The 23,097-nt window shown below is 37.6% G+C and overlaps 1 protein-coding gene across 1 annotated transcript in view; it reads left to right on the plus strand.

The window, feature by feature from the left end:
* The window catches only part of CCDC83 (coiled-coil domain containing 83), a 42,891-nt gene extending 26,858 nt beyond the window's left edge, over window positions 1–16,033 (plus strand). Inside the window, exons 7-12 of the mRNA XM_033121298.1 lie at window positions 1,150–1,241; window positions 3,855–3,923; window positions 8,582–8,703; window positions 12,302–12,381; window positions 12,897–13,099; window positions 15,872–16,033. Of these exons, the coding sequence (XP_032977189.1) occupies window positions 1,150–1,241; window positions 3,855–3,923; window positions 8,582–8,703; window positions 12,302–12,381; window positions 12,897–13,099; window positions 15,872–16,033 (728 nt within the window). The remainder of the gene's footprint in view (window positions 1–1,149; window positions 1,242–3,854; window positions 3,924–8,581; window positions 8,704–12,301; window positions 12,382–12,896; window positions 13,100–15,871) is intronic.
* Window positions 16,034–23,097: the final 7,064 nt, after the last annotated feature.

Raw genomic sequence — 23,097 nt, forward strand, 5'->3', positions numbered from 1 at the left:
TTCAGTCATTATTAAAAAAAAAAAAAAACCCACACAACTAATGGGGACTTATAGATGTTATAAAGCACAACTAACTTTATTCTCGAATTTGAAGTAGTACAGTTCCCTCCGGTTGCACGTAGCTGACTCCCTCACTTTCTTCAATCTTTGCTCAAATGTTGCCTCCTCAAAGAAGCTTTCTCTGATTACCTTATCGAAAATAGAAAATTTTAGTTTTTCTTCATCACAAACATCACCACCTGAAGTTATTTATTTGCTCGTTTATGTTTTTATGGTCTGTCTCCCCACTAGAATGTACATGTCATAAGGACAGGGGTTTTGTCTCTTATTCAGCAGTATTCCCTGTGCTTTAAATAGTGTCACGCATATCAAAAAAGCTTGATGATGACTTGTATAAAACAATGAAAAAACTGGACTCATTTTTCCAGCTTTATTTCTCTTCACTTTGTAAAGTAGCCTTAATGTCACTGTTTAACAAAAGCACTTTCCTTAAACAGGGGTGTTGATTATATGATCTCTAAGCAACTTTCAAGGCCTAAAATTTTATGATCCTTTGCTCTCTCAATTCTGACATTTATGACCTGAGAAAATTGGCAGAGGATAAAGAATCTGCACTTCGTCTCTGTTCTCTTGTCTTGCTCTGAACCCAACTCAAAGCAAGGTCTACCGACTTTCACAGCCCCTCTACCACTCTCTCCTCTTATTTTGTCCTTCCTGTCCCAGGAAACACATGCAAAGAATATTGGAAATTCAGTTAGTTGGAGTCAGATGTACAGGATGCTACACAAGTGGATAATCAAATCTTCTTTCTATTTCTTTTGTGGAATCTGAAGTTGTGGGACATGAAGGGCAGATGGCCACACAAGTAATAAGTGTTGGAAATTCTCTCTTTGGAGAGAGAGTCCTTTCAAACACAAATATTCACGGGAGAGATGTCATCTTAAAACTAATTCACATTAAGATGTAAGTAAATTATTGGAGCAATTTGTTCTAATTGGAGGTAGTAGATGCTTCATTAAAAATGTGCCCTGAAAATTTAGGGGGAAAATGTGTAGAAAGGAGAAGTGGGGATCATAGAAGCTGAAATCTACAAACATCTCAGTTTTTACCTGATCAGTCTTGTTAAGGCTTCTCTTTTTCTTTTTAAAGAACAATATAAGATCACTCTGGAAGATGCTAGAAAGAGAATAATCAGAGAAACTTTGTTGCAACTGGACCAAAAGAAGGAATGGGCCACACAGGTAAATTTCAATTTTCTGAAAAACAAAATAAAACTTTCCTGCCTATTTTTTCTTGTGGTATAATAGTTAAGAACTTAGGTTCTTAAGTTAGGCAGTTTTTCAGATTGCAGTTCTACCACTTATTGGGTGTATAAACTAAATTTATTAGTTGAATATTCTGGGCTTCAGTTTCCTAATGTATAAAAAGGGATGGTAATATTTACCTTTAAAGAATAGTAGGTATGAGGACTGAATGAGATGATTTAAGCAGCATAGTGTCTCATAGAGAACAAGAGCTCAGTAAATTATTATTCAGTTATTTTTAAAGTATAATAATAATGGCTGCAATGAATTATTAAAGAAAAGTTTTGGATGAATTATAGAATGAAATATAATTTGTCTAAAAAAATAAAAAGTACTTTCTTACATATCCAAACCTAAGAGAGTATACTTTACATTGTTTGAGCTTTAAAAATTTGGGATACAAAAGAATTATTTGAGATAAATTTCCAATCCGATATGTTTTCTAATCTCTGTTTTGCACAAAATATATGACTCTCTTTTCTTTTCACTGTCCTCTGCTGTCCTCAGACTACTCCTAAATCAGTGAGTTCCCGCTGGGATTCTTCCAGATGAGGTCTCTTCATCTGGAACACCTCTTCTTCAGAATCATAAATTCTGGACTTTTCTCAAGTTCATCACCGAATTTCACTTGCAATTGTTTATTGCTTCCGTGTTGGTTCAATTGTTCTTTTACTGTTATTGTCCTATGGCACGATTTTTACCGATTACACAAACACAGAAGATTACAGAGAACTGACCAATGGTTTGTCGGCTTCCCATGCAATTCGGTCACTTTGTAACTGAATATGAGTAAATAGTGAAATCGACAATTAAGGGATCTGACCATAGTTAAGATGATAAAAAGTGTATATGTAGATCAAATATGTTTCCAGTATACATAATCAACATATAATGAGGACTGTTCCAGATACTGTTCCTAGCATTTTACATGTAAGTCTCAACAATTCTGTAAGGTAGAGACTTGCTAATAAGAAAACTGAAGCACAAAAAAATTTTGTAGTTTGCCCATGCAAGTGGCAGAATCGAGAGTCCATTCAAGATGTCTCCTTCAGACCCTTGCTCTTAATCATTACACTATGCACTTCTTCTCTCTACATAACCAAACACCCACACACGAATGGAGTTCCCTCATTTTATCTGGCTATGTTATCAGATAATCTAACTTCCTATAATCCACTGTTGCGCATCCTTGGTTGTATATTGGAGGCACCTGAGAAATTTGTTTAACCCAGGTAGTGCCTGGGACCCCCCCAAAGAGATGCTCATGTAATTGGCCTGGGATGTTGCCTGGGCTTCTGGATTTTCAAAGCATCCTGGAGACTCTAACGTGTGGCCAAAGTTGCAAACTATGACTCCTTTGTCAGTGAATTCAGCCATTAGCCAACTAACTAACTTCCGTTATGAGCTACTTCCTACTTTTGTTCAAATGAAATTCTATGTTCGAGGAAACCTTAGACGTATCCATTGTAGCTGGAGTTTAAAAGTCCCTGGTTCCTAGGAAATTCTAGGTCCCCTCTGAGTTAATTAGCATGATTTAAAGAAACAATTTTATTGTAAATCTTCCAACTCCAAAGATTTAGATAAATTTAGCCTTCACATATTTTAAATTTATTTCTGTCCCATGTTTATGAACGAGGAGATTTTTCTTAATTTCTCTTCTTTGGTTGTGCCCTTCAGTTGTTAACTATTAAATCTGTAACAAGGTATCCATATAAAAGTACCTCACATATAAATATGACCTGTCATCCACTATAAAGTTCCTTTAGGTGAAGCTGTAAATATCCAAGTAATTAAAAATGAATTTCTAATTTGTGAACCTAGTAAGTAAGGCTTTGCCTGTTTTGTCTAAAATGCCTTTATCCGGGTGACTGTCTAGTTATAGCCTGCCACCCTGAAACTATTTGCTATTAGGTTTGTGAATATGTATATTGCTATTACTGACATGAGAAGAGGAGAGAGAGTGGTAGAGAGTCTGTAAAAATCAGTAGACCTGGTTCTGAGTTGGACTCAGAGCAAGAGAGGACAGAGATAAAGAAGTGCAGGTTCTGTATCCTCTCTGGGTTTTCTTAGGTCATACCTGTGAGAATTGAGAGTACAAAGGATCATAAAATTTTAGGCCTTGAAAGTTGCCTAGAGTCAAATTTAAAAAGATAGTAATGTAATCTATTCATGCTTTTGCTATACATTGGGTTACTTGAAGAATGTTTGATCACTGCAACTTAGCCATTTTAATTATAGAGCAGATCCCTTAATGGTTGATTTCACTATGGCAGTCAGATTCATCACAATGGAGGCTACATTGACTAAGCAGCCATTGTCAGTTCTCTAAACTAAGTTGCCTATATTAAGCAGTGCAAATCAGCAAAAATAATACAGTAGGATAGTATAGAAAGAACAACTGAACCAAAAGTTCTTAGGTATGTCTCCAAAGTAATTGCAAAAAAAATTTTTAAATGAATGATCATCTAAGTTAATTGTGTACGCTCATTGCTAAAATTGTGAATTGCCATGTGGCAACTTTACCTTAATAGAGAAACTTTACTTTTTTAGAATGCTCTAAGATTCATTGAGAAGGGCAACTATCACGAGATCTGGGAGAATGACTGGCTAAAAAGAGAGGTGAGTGGAATTTTTAAAAAAAATTTTTATTCTCATTTTTTTTTTTGAATTGTAAATGACTTTTATTTATGAGCTGAAATTATGGGGAAAGCACGGAACTGTGACTGGCTGTGAGGTAAAATAAAATTCAAGTGGAATCTTAATTTTATTACAAGCTGTTACTCAATGCATACCACAAATAATTTAAATAATAACCAGAAATCATTTTTGGCATTACAATTCACAAAATATACTCAAAGCTTCTTTATGCCATAAGATTGATCTGGTCTTCCTCAGGACCCTACTTCCTTCTGGTTGATGAGAGCAAGGCTAAAGGCTCATTCTAACCTCTTGTCTGCTGCTTTAAATTGCCCCCTTGGGATGACATGATCTCCCTTCAATCAATTCAGTCCTTTAGATTTTCTTTCCTCCCCCTGCTCTTCTGTAAGATGGATCCTTGATGTACAGGGAGGTGCGACTTACATGCCCTCTTGTGGGGAGTGTTAGTAAAAAGGGCTCAGATCTATGGGGTTTCCTTTAAACCCTTGCTCCCCCTGCCTTTCTACTATGGAGGAAGTGCTTTCGTCTGCATCCTACCTTGGTGACTTTAAAATGGATGGCTCTGGCCTTTGGGACATTGTGTCGCAGCCAACACCAAACCCACAGTTACAGCCATTTGCCAGTGGTCAAGATGTCCCTGACCGCTGCCATCTCTACATCCCATCCCAGCTTGGTCCTCAGGCTCTCTTCACACCTCCTTCTGGAGATGATACAGGAGCTAATGGACTCGGCTGTCCATCTGTCTCCCTACCAGGGCTGTAACATTGCTCTTGCTGGATGTTGTCATGTGAGGACTTCTAGACATTCTTTATAATGGGGTACTGCCCTGTTTTTCTGGCATTACACGTACAAGTTCCTCTGCCCTTACCTCCTTACCCTTATCTGCCTGGAAAACGTCAACTCTTCCTTTAGGCACTGACTTTGATTATCTATTTCTTTGAGGATCATTTTGTAACTGCCCCAGGAAGTCTTCAGTGCTTTTTCCCCAGTGCTCTCTTGTTTCATTGTAACTCATATTAAAATATGTTGAAATTGTCTGTTTATGCATCTGTCTCTTCACTTTTCAACTATATATCCATGAAACCTAATAAATTATCTATGCTCATTAGTTATTGAATGAAAGAATGTCCATAATTATTGATATATTTATTGGAAGGATGAATCAAATATATGGCTTAGATCTTGGGTAAAGATGTGAGAACATGTTATTGGATGAAACAGGCAGGTAATCTTTGGTGTAGATGTTAGAGAGTGGTACAAAGGTGCAAATGTTACAAATGTGCAAAACTCATTAGAGTCCTTGTAAATTCCTTTTACATCCAGACAAGTAGCCACTGAACTTATGCTTAAGTGCCATCTGTGAAAGAAAACTCACTATCTTTTGGGAGAATTCATTTCAACTACATACAACTCTTGTAAGCTAATTACTTGTATGTGGTTCTCAAAATTATATCTTCAGCATTAATTGGTGTGTGTCCTTAGCTCTGGGCTTATATTTTTAATTGCCTGCCAGATATTGGGACACTTGGATATCCCAAAGGCACTTCATATTCAACATACCTAAAGCAGAACTCATTGAGTTTCTCCTTTAATTTTCTTTCTGCATTTTTTTTAACCATCTGCTAAGACACTTAAGGTAAAAATGTCACTGTCATCTTCTCCTTTTCCCTTTACCTTGCTCCCTATTTGACCAAATAGAGTTGGTAAGTCTAGAAAACAGAGAATTTAAATTTTAATATGCTTTCTATGATATTAACAATTATCTTTAAATTGCCTTTATAAAGTCATCGTAATTAGGAGTCCATACTATTTCCAAAAGCCAATCAAATGAATCCCCAATTTAAAAAAATAAGTGTTAATTTAAAAAACTCAAGGTGAGCTCAATAGTTAAAGAATATTAGGGAGGAATTTAGTCCTTATACTTTTATTAAATCAGCAGTATGTTCCTAAAGATAATAATTTCACAGTTTAAATCTTATATTTTGTAAGATGTCGTACATACTAGGTTTAGAGAAAATGACTATAAAAACGTATATTTGACTGATATGAAGGGCTGTTTTGGTGCCTTGATCCTTCCTACCAAAGCCACAAATTACATTTTGTTTTGTACTTCTCATAAATCAGTGGAAATAAAAGACAGAAAAATGTCAAGTTTAATTGAATTCTGAGCAAAAAGAGCTTAGTAATAAAGGACAAATCATTTTAAGAAAATTCAATAAATTTAATTTCTCTTTATTCCAATAAATATTAATTTTAGCATTATTAAATTTACTCACAAAGTTAATTAAAACCATTTCTGGTTATAAGTACTATCACAAGAATTGAAAATTGCCTGGAAATAGAACAATGTATGTCGATTAATTTCTTTGAGGGAGATTTAGAATGAGTAACCAGGGATATTTAATAATGGAACTCCTGAAAGTATTTCTCCATTTAGCTCTCTCCCAACAATAACCAAAAACTTAGTTCTCTGGGAAGGATCTGAGACATCCTGTTGCCTGACTTTCATTACCTGGTTTTATTTAGCATGCTTATTAGGAAAATGAAGAAAATTGAAATTTCCAAATGACTTAGACTAACTTAACAAATGGAAAGAGAAAAGCTAGACAAAAGGATTCAAAGAGGTTAGCAATCAGAGTTTCGAGTGTGAGGAGACATAAAGCCATCTTGGATCTTGCAGAGGAAAATTTCAAGGGCATATACCTTATTCAGGATCCTAGGTCCCTGACTAAATTATTAACTATTAAGTTTTAACTAAATTGTCTTTCCCAATTTCTGAAGTACATTTCTCAGGTGTTTTGGGAGGAGCAGTGTCGGGGAGGGAGAAATGGTCTGCTACTTCCTCTTTTTCAATTTCTTACCCCAGAAATCTAAAGGTATTTATATGGCCCTAAAAAGAAATTAGTTTTCATTTCCCTAACATTTCAAAAGGCTGGGAGGGAGACAGCCATTGATGAGAACCTTACTTAGAACTCTAAAGGGGTAGGTGATGTCATAAGATATCCTTAACTTGAAAGGTTGGACTTATCTCCCCAAAAGGGCCCTCATTCCCAGCTTTGGAAACAGATCAAGAACTGTGTGTGCTCCTCCCAAGCATGCCAACCCCTTAGGTCAAACATTTCCAAATGTTCTATTAATTCCCTCTGTTTACAACCTCTGGCTATAATTTCTTTCTCATCGTTTGACATTTGAAAATTATAAACTTTTCCTTAAGGCATTCAAGCTTGTAATCAAACTGATGATCTCTCGAAATAGGTGATCCTAAAGCACCAATCCCTAGCTTTGTAATTTACTATTATGGACTTAGATGGTTTTGCTAAATTGATTAAAGCAGATGGGATAATTTATTCTCTTCTTTCTCACTCCAATCCACCAGCCATATTTGAGCCTTTTCTATGACACTGGTATCGTTTTATAATATATTGTTTGTATATTTGTTCACTGAATTGTAAACTCTTTCGAGAGGAGCCATGCCTAATTCTTTTGTGTCCTTCCACATCTAGCACAGAACCGTGCCCTTAGTAAGAATTCAATCATTTAATAAATGACTTATATGATAGAGATATGCATGTGGTAATATGCCGAATGCGTCCAGATTCTAAAATACAACAATTAAATCTCAATTACAAATCAAAAATATTAGTCTTCTCTTTCTAAGTCTTCATCTCAGTGATACTCTTGGCAACTCCTGACGAGATACTGAATCTAAACCCCTGTGCCATTCTTGTTTCATCTATTTCCTCGAGACACAGTACTTTTCCCAGTTTATCATTCTGTTTTTCTCACTAGCCTATCACTTTCTATTTTACACTCTTCTGTCGTTCTGACCTCTCCCCATAAGCCCCTCTCATTCCAGCACCTGTATAACTCATGCTGCTTTGGGATGGAGAGGGGTGAGTTGGGGGTTCTATCTAGTAACATCCTTCTATATATTCTTCCCAGTATCAAGCCTTCTTTAGACAAGTGTTATCAAAATACACTTTTTGAAGACTGACGAGAACTGTATCAATGGAACCAGCAAATTTTATTCATATTTGAGTTAGCCATATTTCTTCAGTAAATGTTAATTAAATCTGCTATGTCTATCAATGACCTTTCATCACCCCTAAGACAAAAACCAGGCTCTTCAGCATTGTTTGCCTCTTCCCTAATTGTCCAATTCCTCTCCTACTTCTCCCCACTCCCACTCTGTATCTACCCACACCAACATAATTGTGCTGTCCACATCGTTCCTTCTGCCTAGAATGTACAGTACTCTCTTGTTAACCTTATGTAGATCCTCATTTAGCTATTAATATACCATACTGATAAATTATCTTATTTATCTCTGCCTCTAGTTCATATATAAGCCCAGTGATGTTTTTGAAGGGTAGAAAAGGACAGCTCCTGCCATTCAGTAGAAACTGCCTTACCATGCAAACAAGTTCTGCAAATGACCTGGAAAAGAATTACACCCAGTCCTTTTTAGAAAAGAAGGATAGAGCAAACCCAGTGCTAAATAATACAGAACAGATCTTCCCTTCAGGCGAAAGCATGTCTAGAAGTTGAATTTCTTACAGAAGACGAAATAGAACTAAGTGAGTAAGCACCAACCACTCATTTGCTTTTTCTAAGAACAGATTGCAAATCAAAGGAAGGAAGTTGAAATATTGGAAAAAGCCGTTCATGAATTGGAAGAAGAAAATTTGGTGCTCATTGATCAACTATTCAACTGTAAACTTGTGGATCTCAACATACCCAGGTGACATTTATTAACATATCTAGAAAGTATTTTGTAAATATTTGTATCTATAAAGTTATTTTTTTAAGATAATTTAATTCTTCAATGCTTCAGCCAGATTGCAATAGTTGAAAAGAAAGGAACTCACAAAATGGCCATGGTGAAGGTATAAGATTATTATAATTGACCATTGGTACAGTGCAAATTTTGACTTGCTTTTTCTAGCAAAGCACTGCAATCATGATAGCAAACATTTAACACGAACGTCACGACTGCTGCCCTTCAGAAGGCTTCAGGGCAGCAGGGAATATGGACATGAAATTAAATGCATAATAGTGCAGAGGAAAGTGTATGAGGCACAGAGTTAGCACAAAGACGGGCGTGATCAACTTTGTGGTGTCTTCCTGGAAGTATTCTGAGCTTCTGGGTACCTTGTGGACTATAGAATTGTTTCCTTTGATAGTTAATAAAAGGGTCAAACTACTTTCTAGGCAGAGGAAATAGCCGGGCATTCCAAGTCCCATCTATTCCTGTACAAAAAAAATAAAACCCAAATGTGTGCACATGGCTTTGTATTTCAGGTTATCTCTTTTTCTTTCCTGACAAAGAAGTCTTTATCTACCAATCCTGATGGAAAATCAGGGCCCTGGAGTATGGCAGAATTTAAAACTCAAAGTGGCATTCATAATTTGAATCAGTAGTCAGAAACAATTTAAATAGCAGCATGCTTAGGGAAAGAGGGGAAGTAAATCACACCAGTGTAGGATATACATGTGCAAGACAGGAGAGGAATTCAAGCGGAGAAGCTCAACATGGTGGAAGGGCCAGGAACAAATTCCCACGCAAGTAGTTCCAGTTGCTTGTGGGCCATGGAAAAATACTATTTGAGATACAACAAAGTATTTGTTGCTTATAAACTTCCTAACGTGTTCCAAGAAGGGTGGATACAGATAAGTTGTGGGGTGTTTTGCTTTTTTGATGGGTTAAGTGATAGGTGACAGGATACAAGATTGGAGAGATTGGGAGATAGTACAATGACTGCATAGTCTGAAAGCTGCGTGGGGCAAGATGGAGAAAGGGGCCAACTTCCTCCCTTCCACAATGTCTGTGTGCTGCCGGGAGAGGTAAAAACCATTGGAGATGATGCATTGGGTAAGCTGAATGAACTGGTTGATTGATGGACTCCTGTATATGCAGACTCTTAAGCTGATTCCCTTGAGGGCCCCTAGAAGGTGGGGCCTTCCTGTCCCGCCCTCCCACACCCCCCCCCCCCCCGTAGGCAATGCTCTCTTTTGTGAGCCCCCCTTCCTATGATCAGGTCCCCAGCGCCACGCCACACTCCTGCCGCCTCTAATCCTTGCCATCTGCCGTTACTGCCGCTTTCTTTGTAACCATATCTAATCTCTGCCAGCTGTTGCTGGGGTTGTGGCTTCTAACCACTGCTCTACCTGCTCTCCACTGTACTCGTTTCCTCTTTTCTGAGTGAGCCAAACCTTAGAAAAGAGCTACCCTGTAAACTGCCAACCCCGCTTCCTGCTTTGGGCAGCTCAGTTTGCGGTATCTGATTCGGTGCTGACAAGAAAGTGAAGTGCTAATTGCAACAAAGGGGATTCTTTCATTGGCCAGAGAGAAGTTGACAAGGGTGGGGAGGGAGATGAGAAAGTTTCAGTGGGGATTTTCATTAAGTTGTTTGCTGTATCAGGTGCCAGTTAACCCTAACCTCTGTCTTCCCCACAAAAATCTTCAGTAAAATCCACCTTGTTCATCAGTGCTCTGGGGGTTAATTCTCTTTGGTGAGAGACGTGAGTGCTTAGTCTTGTTTCTGAGTTGGGAGACAGAAAATCAACATCTGTCCAAGGAAAAAGAAATAGCATGGGCAACGTTTATAAGGGCTGGATTATGTGCCCCAGTATATGCTTCCGCGGCACCCTGAACTTTTCCTTTGTAACCAGCATTTATCACATGGGTGATTACTTATTTAATGCCTGTTTCCTTGCTAGATTATAAACTCCTTGAGGCAACTGTTTAGGACATTTTTGGAAAGATCTACATAAAGACACAGAGAAAAGTGCAAACCCTCAATTATCTGTTACACTTCTTATCCAGAAGGATAACTTCAAATATATTCAGGAGCTTTTACTGTACCCACTTTCAAGTCAAACAAATAGAATACCTATTATATATGTATTTTATAGTAACTACCCTTTCCACCTCTTCATTGAGAATTCAGTCCTGTATAATACTAGCAGGGTGGTAAGCAGGGTGAACTGTCCCCAGTGGACATTCGAAACGTCCTATTTTCTTACTTGGATGAAGAATGGGGTATTCTAGCTAATAGAGTTACTACATTTCCCATCCCAAGCTCCCCCAACGTTTTCCCTTCACAACTCACACAGGACATCGCAGTATTAGTTTGATACATTAAATGAGGTGAGTTCCAGCCAGAGGTGATTGTTCAGGACCTCCAGTGCCACAGGACTGAGGCTAAGTGGACTAATATCTACAAATCTCTCTAACACTAACTTCATATAATAGCATTCTTTAAAATATTTTCTGTATCGTTAAATATCAAGTGCAGCTGCCCTGTGGCGGGACGAAAGTGACAATAAACTAATGATTAAGAGAGAAGGAAGATTTATGAAGGTCACGGCATTTAATAAGATCTTAATTATTCAAAATGATCACACCACGAGAGAATTCTAGGCCCTCAGACATGTCTGCCTGCAGACCAGAGCTATCTGTGAAATTAACCCTTACCAAGTAAAGTCTTAAGGTTTTATAGATATAAATATTGTATGTAGTGACATTATTTGCTGGAGCCTTAAGCATTTTGAATAACACTTTATTCGTGTTCTTTAAATAACCGACAGTGTGTAAACCAGGGCCCTTTGGTTTCTGAGCTGCTAAACATGAGAAATTGTTTGCTTATCTACAAGGTTCCAGTGGCTTCAAGCTGTCTTTGGGCAAACCTAATGGAAATGCCATGCGAACCTTTCAAATCGTATTTTCTGATCAAAAATTCTCTGGGACTATGAAAAGGGGAGCAGAATTAAATACACGTGCAGAAAGCTGCAACAGCAGACAGAACTCTGCGGGCATGTAGTGAAAGCCAGAACCTAGATGTCATTCTTTTTCTCTTTATTTTAAAATCACCCCATTCACACTGTCATTTCTCCCCTGGATTACTACAACAGCGACCTGACTGGTGGCATGCTCACTCTCATTTCTGGGACTTGATGTGTGTTACTCCCTCATCAGGGAATGCCCTTCCTTCACTCCAAACTCTCCCCCAGCAAACAGCCCCTAGTTCTTCAAGACTCAGCTCAGGTTTCATCTCCTCCTGGAAACCATCCTTTACCTCCTAAGGTTAAATCAGGTGCTGCTTCTCTCTGCTCCACAGCACTTCTCACACTATGCTAATTACCCATCATATACAAACTATCACCCTAAAATACTGTAAGCCTGTCTGCCACCCCACTGGGCCTTATGCTCCTCAAGAGTAGAAAATATGTCTCCTTTCCACCCATGTCTCCAGCACCTAGCAGAGAGATGGACACTACTGAGCAGGTGGCACAGTATTTGTTGACTGACAAACTGCTTTTCTTATTTGTTCTTTTAGGAGACTCTATCTTACCCAAGCTGCTGGACTGGACATGCCACCTGAAGAAACACCTTTGGAGATGCCAGAAACATATATAGGTATTATTTTATTGTAATGGTGATGGTTTTTTAAAAAAAATTTTTTTAAACAAACACTAATTATAGGAGGCATCTCATATCCAAGAGCTGTTCAGGGAATAGGTCCATGCCAGCTCCTCCATATTCCTCTTTTTCCTGCAGCGCTTGTCCTAACCCAACGCCTTTCTCTGGTCTGATTTTCAAATCAAAGTAATCATATTTCACAGAGAATTAAATAGAGGGATGGAGTGTTTTCTACACTGGCATGGTTTGTTTTCCAATTTAGCCAACCAACAAAAAAATCCAGCCCATTCAAAGGTTCCCATGCGATTACTGTGATGTCTTAGCCAACAGAAGGACATAGAACTTAAGAGTTTCTGAAAATGAGGCTCACTCTAACACATTCCTAATTCTCACATTCATCTCCCCCAAGAGATTCTCAAAGCTCTTTCAAATTAAAAAATGTGACAAAGTATATATTGTATTTTTATCTGTCCAAAATATACACATAAATAATTTATTTTCATTCATCCCAGAAGAGTCAAAACCGTATCCCTTGGAAGTAAAAAGTAGAGACACGATGAGCTCATCAGTCGAGACCAGTGCTTTACATCTTAGTCATGAGGAAGGGACCAGCCCGGACCAGTGTCTGACGACAGACACAGAGGAGAGCTCCAGTACAGAGTTTGGGGCCTCTGATGTGAAGCACTTACTCTACGAGGATGAGAGGGATTTCAAGGTAAGGCTCATGAGAAAACTTTGACTGCTAAGATAATGCAATTGGATTAATTAATGGAGAAAATTCACCTAAACTATGGATACTGAAAAATTCTACGTGCAGTTATTAGTACAATTTGCCCACCATTCACATCTCGCACTGGATACTATTTTCACTCTTACTTCTGCCCAGTTTGCTACCGAAATTCATTTACAGACCTGCATTACTAGTATGCATGTCAGTTATCTAATGCTGCGTAACAAATCACCCCGAGACTTAGTGGCTTATAACAATAATCACTTAGTTTTCTTTCAGCGCTTCTGTTGGTTAAGAATTCAGGAAGAGCTCATTGAACAGTTCTCACTGGGACTCTCAGGCAGTTGCAGGCGTATATTGGCTGGGGCTGCAGTTATCTGAAGGCTTGACGGGGGCAGGAATAGCCACTTCCCAGGTGGTTCACTCACATGGCTGGCAGGTTGATGCTGTCTAATCTGGGGCTTCGATTCCTCTGCACATGTGCCTCTCTATGAGGCACTTTGATTGTCCCTTTATTAGGATGTCTGACTTCTCCAAGAGCAAGCAAGCAATCGCTGATACCATGATGACAGCTGCAATGTTTGGTGTGACTTAGCCTTGAAAATCATACACCATCCCTTCCATCATAATCTATTGGTTGATATTGTTACAAAGTCCCACCCAAGGGGAGGGAATGTAGCTGGTATATCTTGAAAGTGTAACGTCAGCATCACATTGTAAGAAAAGCATGTGCGGCAGGATATATATTAGCATGGCCATCTTTGGAAAGTACAAACTGCCACATCCGTATACCTGGGGTATCAAACCTTTGCATTTTAAAACCTTGGTACATTCTGATTACTCTCACATCTACCCCATGCTATTTTCCTTCTTGATACTACCAACAACTTTAAAAGTTCTTTTAGAAATTAAAGTTGTAGGCGAAAGAGTGATATAAGAAAGCAAAATAAACTGAATAAATCAACAAAAATCATTTTAACTAACTACAGTTCAGTCCTGTTACCATCAAGTGACAATTTAAAGACTGATATTCTAGTCTCTATAGCCTTCAAACACCCCCATGGGTATCTTGGAATCATGACACCTGGTATGTTATGATGACCTCAGGCTAGTGGACAACTGTCTACAAAATTCCAAAATTGCATACCATTAGGTTGAGTGAAAGACCTCCTTACTTACCATGGAAATTTTGGGTGTGGTGAAAATGGCATTGTGTGTGTTACAGACTGAATTATGTCACATCGTACCTCTCTCCCATGCATATGTTGAAGCCCTAACACACAACGTAACTGTATCTAGAGACAGAGTCTTTAGGAGGTGATTAAGATTAAACGTGGTCATAAAGATGGGGCTCTAATCCGATATGACTGTGGCCTCCTAAGAATAGGCTCTACCTAGTGGGGACACAGTGAGAAGGCAGCCATTTGCAAGCCAGGAAGAGAGCTCTCACCAGGAACCAATCATGCTGGCACCATGATCTTGGACTTTCCAGCCTCCAGAACTGTGAGAAATAAATCTCTATTGTTTATGCCACTCAGTCCACAGTGTTTTGTTATGACAGCTTGAGTAGACTAATACAGTGCATTAGGATTCTGAAGTATGTGGCAGATGTCCATCAATTTGCTTTTCTCCTATCTTACATTCATTGTAGCTCTATAATTATGTATTTTAAAAACTTTTTAAAATAGTTATATACAATTTTGAGTAATAAAATGTTGCCTTCTTGTTTTATTCTTTGATATTCCTAAGTTCTAACAAATGTTTATTGAGAATCCCACAACATTCCAGGTACTTGTTAGATGCTTGGGAATTTAAGGAGAACAGCAGGAATTGAAGTCTCAAAAATGACTATATGGCAGGCCCTACCCTCAAACAGCTTACATGGTAATAGAAGACAGATGAGAAAATCATTAATTACTGTACAAGAGGAACAAACTATCTATATCTGTCTCCCTGACAGGTCTGTGAGTTTATCATTGCACCCCAGCACTTGGTACACAGCCTGACATATAGTGGGTACTCAGAAAAGGTTCATTAAAATGCTGAAGGAATTCAAAAGAAAGAGTTATGGCTTGAGGAGGCTTCCAAGAGGGAAGGCACGTTAGGTAGGGCCTGAGCTATGTCAACCCAGTTTGAGGTTCGCTGTGGGATTTCATAGAAGTTAGACTTCTAATTCTGGTCGTTGATACCTTGAACATAGTTTGGCAGAATGTGGTAAGTGTTATCTATACAGTAGCCAAAGGTCCTGTGAAAAGTGCAAAATTCTAAAGAATTTGTTTTAATATTAGAGTATTTAAAATTAGAGTGATGTTTGCAGATCTTTCCCTTTGTTCATGAATAATACAGAAACTCTGCTGTGGTTATGTCCTGGCCAACTGAGGACTACTTATATATAGAGAGCCAACATTTTCTTTTACCAATGAGAGAGTTTGCAGAGGATATACCGCCCCCCCCCCCACCTCCTAATTCTAGCTGGTGCCCCTGCTGAACCCCCCTAAAGACAAGCCTGCCAGCCTTGCTGCCTTCTCTTTGGGAGATTTTGTCTACCTACCACACCCCACTAGGCATATAAGTTTACTGAGTGGCTTTTTATTTTTGGTAGCTCTCATATTTCACATGTTATACAGCATTCAGGCAACTAGGAGGGCAATGAAATCTGTCATATCAAGGCCAACTATAATAAAGAAAACCTGATCTGTTGAAGGTGGTAACTTGCTGAATAACCTTCCTATTCTCTTCTGTGTCTGTTCACCATAGGATTATGTAAACTTGGGCCCCCTGGAAGTGAAGCTGATGCGTGTGGAGAGCAGGAAAATGCCCATTCATTTTCAAGAGATGGAAACTTCAGTCAAATTCCATGACGATGTCAGGAGCCCAGAAAGCCACATCACGTATAAAATGATGAAGTCTTTTCTTTAGGACCGAAAGCTGCAAAGTAAAACAACCACTCTTCCTTATAAATTTTCTTTGGGAACTGAAATATATCAGTTGCCCATTTTATTTACACTTTGGTCCATTTTTTTAACCAGTTGTTATTTCTAAAAATCAAAATTACATTTAAAACCAAAATTCAAATACTTAGGTCTCCATTTACCTGCATGGTATGAGTGACAAGAATGGAACTACACTTTATTTGTCCACATGTAAGTAATCAGAAGCATGACAGTGGGCCCAAGATGTTCTCTGAGGTTCCTTACCACTTAAAAAACCAGTGATTAAGCTATGATTCCAACATGAAATCGTTCAATTAGAAATGTTTCTGAGAACAAATGTAGAGGTTTGCACTGACTACACATCTTTCCCTCTGAGGGTGCTGGGTGGTATACAGCCATTCTGCAATTCAAGCCCACTCTTCTTTAACCTGACACTATTTATAATGAACAGAAAACATTTTAGAAACAAATAAATTTGAGGGTAGTAATTTGTTGTATCAAAATACTCCACCAATAGGGAGATCCCTTTCCCTTCAGCTATATCAAGCCTAAACTGCAGGGTCCCTATCCAAGGCCATTGTCACATCCCTTTTATGAGTACCACAAACCAAGGAAACTGTGAGTGTGCCTGAATTTGACATCAGCATTCCATTTAAAAGTACAATCTACTTATAAAGCCTTCTATAAGAAACACCTTTAAAATATAAGGCCACAGATAGATTGAAAGTATTCAAACCTTTCATGCAAACATTAACCAGAAGGATGGTGGTATGACTTCACTCTTAGACAAAGTAGACTTTAAGGTAAGAATTTTTAAGAGACATAAAGGGAAAGTGAAGAGAGACATTTCCAAATAATAAACAGATCAATCCATTAGGATGATATAACAATCTTAAACTTATATGCACCTACTAAGAATGATTTCGAATACATAAAGCAAAATTTACCTAACTATGAAACAGTATGGCAAACCTTATGTCATGTATATTTTACCACAATAAAGAAAAAAGACATAGACAAATTCACAGACTTGAAGATCTTACCACACCTCTCTCAATAACTTATAGACCAATAAGATTTTTAAAATTATTAAGAATATAAGAAGTTGAACTATAGAATACACATTCTTTTCAAATGCACATGAAACGTTTACAAAAATAGACCATAGGCTGGGCCATAAAGCAAATCACAGCAAATACTCAAAAAATTGAAATATATAGAACACAGTTCTATGACGAGAGTAGGAAAACAATCCAACCATTTGAAAGCAAGCAAGACCCTTCTAAAAAATCCATGGTGAAACAAGAAATTACAAGGAAATAATATTTTGAATTGAATAATAAAATATGACATGTCAAAATTTGTGGGATCCAGCGAAAGCGGTGTTTAAAGGAAAATTTATAACTAAGTTCATGCATTAAAAAAGAAGGCTGAAAATTCAATCTAAGCTTTTATCTCAAAAATCTAGAAAACACAGCAAAAATAAATCTAAAGAAAGTAAAAGAAAGGAAATAATGAGCAAAAATCAATTAAATAGAAAGATGACCTATAAAAGAGAAAATCAACAAAGCCAAAGGTGATTCCCTGAAGGATTAATTAAAATTGATAACCCTCAGTAAGACTAACCAAAAAAAAAAAGGAGAAAACAAATGGAAAAGGAAACATCACTACAGCTTTTACAGACATTATTAAAAAGATAAGAGGTAATCGGGGGGGAAAAAATTCTCAACTTGGCAATTTAGATGAAATGGAAACATTCCTTGAAAAACATTTCTGGAGCAGCCGGATGGCTCAGTTGGTTAGAGCACGAGCTCTGAACAACAAGGTTGCCGGTTCAATTCCCCCATGGGATGGTGGGCTGCGCCCCCTGCAACTAAAGATTGAAAACGGCAACTGGACTTGGAGCTGAGCTGCTCCCTCCACAACTAGATTGAAAGACAACGACTTGGAGCTGATGGGCCCTGGAGAAACACACTGTTCCGCAATATTCCCCAATAAAATTTATTTTTTAAAAATTTCTGAAAAGAGGAAATAAAAATTCTGAATAGTCCTAGATCTGTTTTAAAAATCAAATCTGTATTTTAAATTTTTTCCACAAGGAAAATTTCAAACCCAGATGGCTCATCTCACTGGTGAATTTTTCCAAGTATTTCAAGCAGATATAATACCAAACATATACAAACTCCTTCAGAGAATCAAGAAAAAAAAAGCACTTTCAAATCATTCCATGAGGTCAATAAAACCCTAATACTAAAACCTGGCAGGTCATTACAAGAAAAGAAAATTACAGGCCAATATCTCTCATGAATATAGATGCAAAATCCTCCACAAAATATTAGCTTATTGAATCTAGTTTATGTGTATGTGTATATGTGTGTGTATGTATGTGTATGTATGTGTGTGTGTGTGTGTGTGTGTGTGTGTGTGTGTGTGTACACATGAATAAAGAATGCAAGTTTGGTTTAATGTTCAAAAATCAAAGTGGAAACATGAACAAGATCAGTGGATTCTATATCAATATAAATATCCTGGTTGTGATATTGTACTATCATTTTGAAATATGCTAGTATTGAGGGAAACTGGGAAAGAATACCTGTGATCTATTCTTTTATACAACTCCATATGAATCCACAATTATATCAAAATAAAAAAATCAAGGGTATAATGAACACAACATAGGAGGTAACTCATATCATCACGTCAGTAGATGCAGCATTTGATAAAATTCAGTAGTGTTATAAAAATTCTTAATATTATTTATGATAAAGCTCCTAGCAAATAAGGAATACCTTTAAAACCCTATAGCTAACATTGCACTTAATAGTGAAATATAAAACATTTTTTCACTGAGGTCAGGAACAAGACACATATGTTCACTATCATACTTCTATTCAACAGCACTGAACAGGACTAGAAGTTCTAGACAGTTCAATAAAGGCAAGAAAAAGAAAAGAATAGAGATTAGAAATGACAAAGTAAACTGTCTCACTTACAGATGCCAAGGTTCTATATATAGATAATCCAAAGTAATCTACAAACAACTAAAATTTATAAGAAAATTTAGCAAAGTCAAAGGGTATAAGGTCAGTAAATATCCTTTGTATTTCTTTATGCTAGCAACAAACAATTGGGGGAAATTAAAATAATATTTATAGGGACAGCCAGTTGACTCAGTGGTTAGAGCACAGTGCTCATGGCACTGGGGTTGCCGGTTCAATTCCCATGTGGGCCAGTGAGGGGTGGCGGCTTGAGCTTGGAGCTGAGCTGCTGGTGGGCGGCCGGTTGGCCCAGTGGTTAGAGTGCAGTGCTTATGGCACCAAGGTCACCGGTTCAATTCCCACCTGGGCCAGTGAGCTGTGCCCCCCACAACTAGATTAAAAACAATGACTTGACATTGAGCTGATGGTCTTGGAAAAACACACTATTCCCCAATTTCCCCAATAAAACAATTTTAAAAAAATTTATAATAGCATCAAAAACATCAAAATCAAAGAATGCAGCAAATGAAATATGAGCAAGACTTGTATGCTGAAGACTTCAAAACATTATTTACAGAAATTAATGAAGATTTAAATAAATAGAATAAACAGATACATCATCATCATGCATTGGAAGACTCAAAATAATTAAGGTATCAGTCCTTTCCAAATTGATCTATAGACTCAGTGCAACTCCAATAAAATTTCCAGCAGTGTTTTTTTTTGTTGTAGAAATTAATGTTATTTGTAACATTATTATGGAAATTTATAACCTAGGCAAAAGACATGATAGCCGAGAAAACTGTGAAGAAAAACAGCAAAATTGGAGGACTTAACACTACCAAATTGCAGGATTTAAAGCAACATTTCAATTATTAAGATGGTGATGTACTCTCAACAACAAGGTTGCCGGTTCAATTCCTGCATGGGATGGTGGGCTGTGCCCCCTGCAACTAAAGATTGAAAACGGCGACTGGACTTGGAGCTGACCTGCGCCCTTCACAACTAGATTGAAGGACAACGACGTGGAGCTGATGGACCCTGGAGAAATACACTGTTCCCCAATATTGCCCAATAAAATTAAAAAAAAAAAAAAAGATGGTGCTGTATTGGTCCAAGGATAAAGAAAAAGTCCAGTTCAACAGAATAGAGTCCAGAAACAAATCCACACAAATTCAATCACTTGATTTCTGGAAAAGATGCACTATAATTCAGGAGGGGGAAAGGGGAAATGGTCTTTTTAATAAAAAATGATGCTGAGGTAACAATATACCTGCACGAGAGAAAAATGAACCTTGACACCTATATCATATCTCATACAAAAATCAATTCAGAGTGGGTCAGAGACCTAAATATGGAAGGTAAAATGATAAGGCTTATAGTATGAAATATAAGAATATCTTTATGTCGCACTTTGCACACCCAATAGATCCTCAAAGCCTATGCTTGAAATTAAAAATTACATTTGGCACATGAGTAATGTGGATTTGACAGTATTCCACACAGCCCCTCAAGCCTGTCGCTCCCTGTGTCAGCCACCTCCCTGAAAAAGGAAAAAAAAAGACATAAAAACCACTAACCATAAAAAGATTGATAAACTGGATTTTACTAAAATTAAGATCTTTCATTGAACTACACCATTAAGAAAGTCAAAAGGCAAGCTGTATATTGGGAGACTAGATTTCCTATACATGTATTTAACAACAACAACAAAAATATTCAAAATATATAAAGAACTTTTACAAATCAGTAGGAAAAAAGACAATGTATTTGGGGGGAAAAAATGGGCAAAAGGCTTGAATAGGCACTTCACAAAAGATTGTATCTAAATGACTAGTAAGTATAAAAAAGAGATCAACATTATTACTCATCAGGGGAAAGCAAATTACAACTACTAGATATCAGTATACACCCAATAGAATGGCTAAAATTAAAAAGTTGAAAATAGTAAATATTGACAAGGATACAGAGCTACCTGAACTCTCATATAATTGCTGGAGGGAGTATAAACTGGCGTGTGTGTGTGTGTGTGTGTGTGTGTGAGAGAGAGAGAGAGAGAGAGAGAGAGAGAGAGAGAGAGAGAGAGAGAGAGAGAGAGAGGATCAGCAATTCCACTCTTGACTCTATATGGAACAGAAATGAGTGTTTATGTTTACCAAGTGACATAGGTAAGAATTTCCTAGCAGCTTTACTAACAATAGCCAAAACCTTGAAACAACCCAAATGACTATTAGTAGAATATGTAAATAAATTGTGCCATATTCATACAATGGAATATTATACAGCAATGGAAAAGAATAAACTACTGCCACATGTAGCTATATAGATGTTATAATATTGAGCAAAAAAAGGCAGATACAAAAGAACATGTATAGTATGATTCCATTTATACAACATTCAAAACCAGGACAAGCATACTAATCTTGATGATAGAAGTCAGAACTGTGGTTACCTCTGTGGTGGAGAATGACTAAGATGGTATATAAAGGAATTTTCTTGTAATCTTTGTCAACAAAAGGTAACCACTACCAATCTCATGCCAGTAGAAATCCCCAATCCAGGGTACTATAAAGGGAGAAAATTTATTCAGGTAAACAGTTTGCAAACCACCACCAGTGAAAAACAGAAAGTGAGTGCTAAGGAGACAAAAGGTGGCAGGCTTTTACACAAAACGTTCCCACCCTGCTTCCTAATTGGTCCATCTTTATGCAAATGAGGAATCCAAATCTGCACAGTCTGATTGGTCCCAATACCACTGTCCTGCTTGGTCAGCTTCTCGAATTCTGATTGGTTGTTATGGAGCCTCTCTGATTGGTCAGTATAGATGTGCAGTTCCAATTGGACAAGATAGGTCTCAGTCCTATTGGTCAAAAGACAATGCCAGGAGTCACACAGTAGGAACAGAGTGCAAAAGGCTGACAGCTCAGCCTGTAGTTTTTCCCTGAAAAGCAGCATGTGTGAGAGGCCTCTGTCAGCAACAGCTGCTAGACTCGAATTATGAATTTCTTCCCAGTTAACCCCAAGGAGTCCTTCTTGGAAGATATGTTCCTTCTCAAGGTCGACATCTTGACCTGAGTGGCGGTTAGTTAACTTGGATGAGTTCACTTTGTAAACATTCATCAAGCAAGACACTTAAGATTTGTGTACTTGACCGATATAGTTTACACTTTGAAAGTTTCCCAAAAAAATTGTCCCCCAAATACCAATATCCCAATCCATTCCACAAAGTGATGGAGTGGACATGCCATGCTTATGTCTTACAGTGTGAACAGCAGCAAGAGTGTTTTCTGACAGGGAGGTCAACAGAAATATAAATGTTCTTGGAAAAGTTAATAACAATATAAAAGGATTTGCCAATTTTCTTTTTCAGAAAGAAAGATAAGCTTTTTATACATAGATTTATCTTTACTTTTCACAGATAGGGGGAAAAAACTGACTGACTTTCCACTGGGACAAGTCATAGAGCTTCCAGTAACCAACAAATAAAGGCTATGTGACAGCCCACTGGTTTCAGTAGGTCAGCAAAAATTGACATTGTTTTTCTCTCATACTTGCGAAGTTCAGTCCATGAGATTGTTAAAACAAGCCAGGCATAACATGGTAAGATTCCAGCATTAATTTGTTAGTCGTGGCAGTTTTTCCGTCACAATGTGAATTTGAATCAGAAGAAAATATCAAATGACTAAAAGTCTTGTTAGCTGCCAAGAAGATGTCAGAGCTGAAAAGGCATCCTTTGGAAAAGGAAGGGGAAGAATGTTCTTTCCTTCTGCTAATATCATTTCTTGTGTTTAGAATTTGCTGAATAGCAGTATCTCTAAAACAAATATGCAGGGTTTTCTTAACCCCAATTCTGAACAGCTTAGAGTGGTAGCTTTGTGAGCTAAATTACAAAGCAAGTCTCAATAAAGTGTTGTACCAATGTGAACTTCCAATCAGTGTCACTGATTCAATGAAGCGTTGATCAAACCAGTCCTTCCATCAGGCACTATGTGTAAGGCATTAGGAAGGCAAAATAAAATTGTCCCTTTCCTCAAGATGCTCGGAGCCCAGTAAGAGCCTGATGGCTCAGGGA

Source organism: Rhinolophus ferrumequinum, chromosome 11, assembly GCF_004115265.2.
Source record: "Rhinolophus ferrumequinum isolate MPI-CBG mRhiFer1 chromosome 11, mRhiFer1_v1.p, whole genome shotgun sequence".
Lineage (NCBI taxonomy): Eukaryota > Metazoa > Chordata > Mammalia > Chiroptera > Rhinolophidae > Rhinolophus > Rhinolophus ferrumequinum.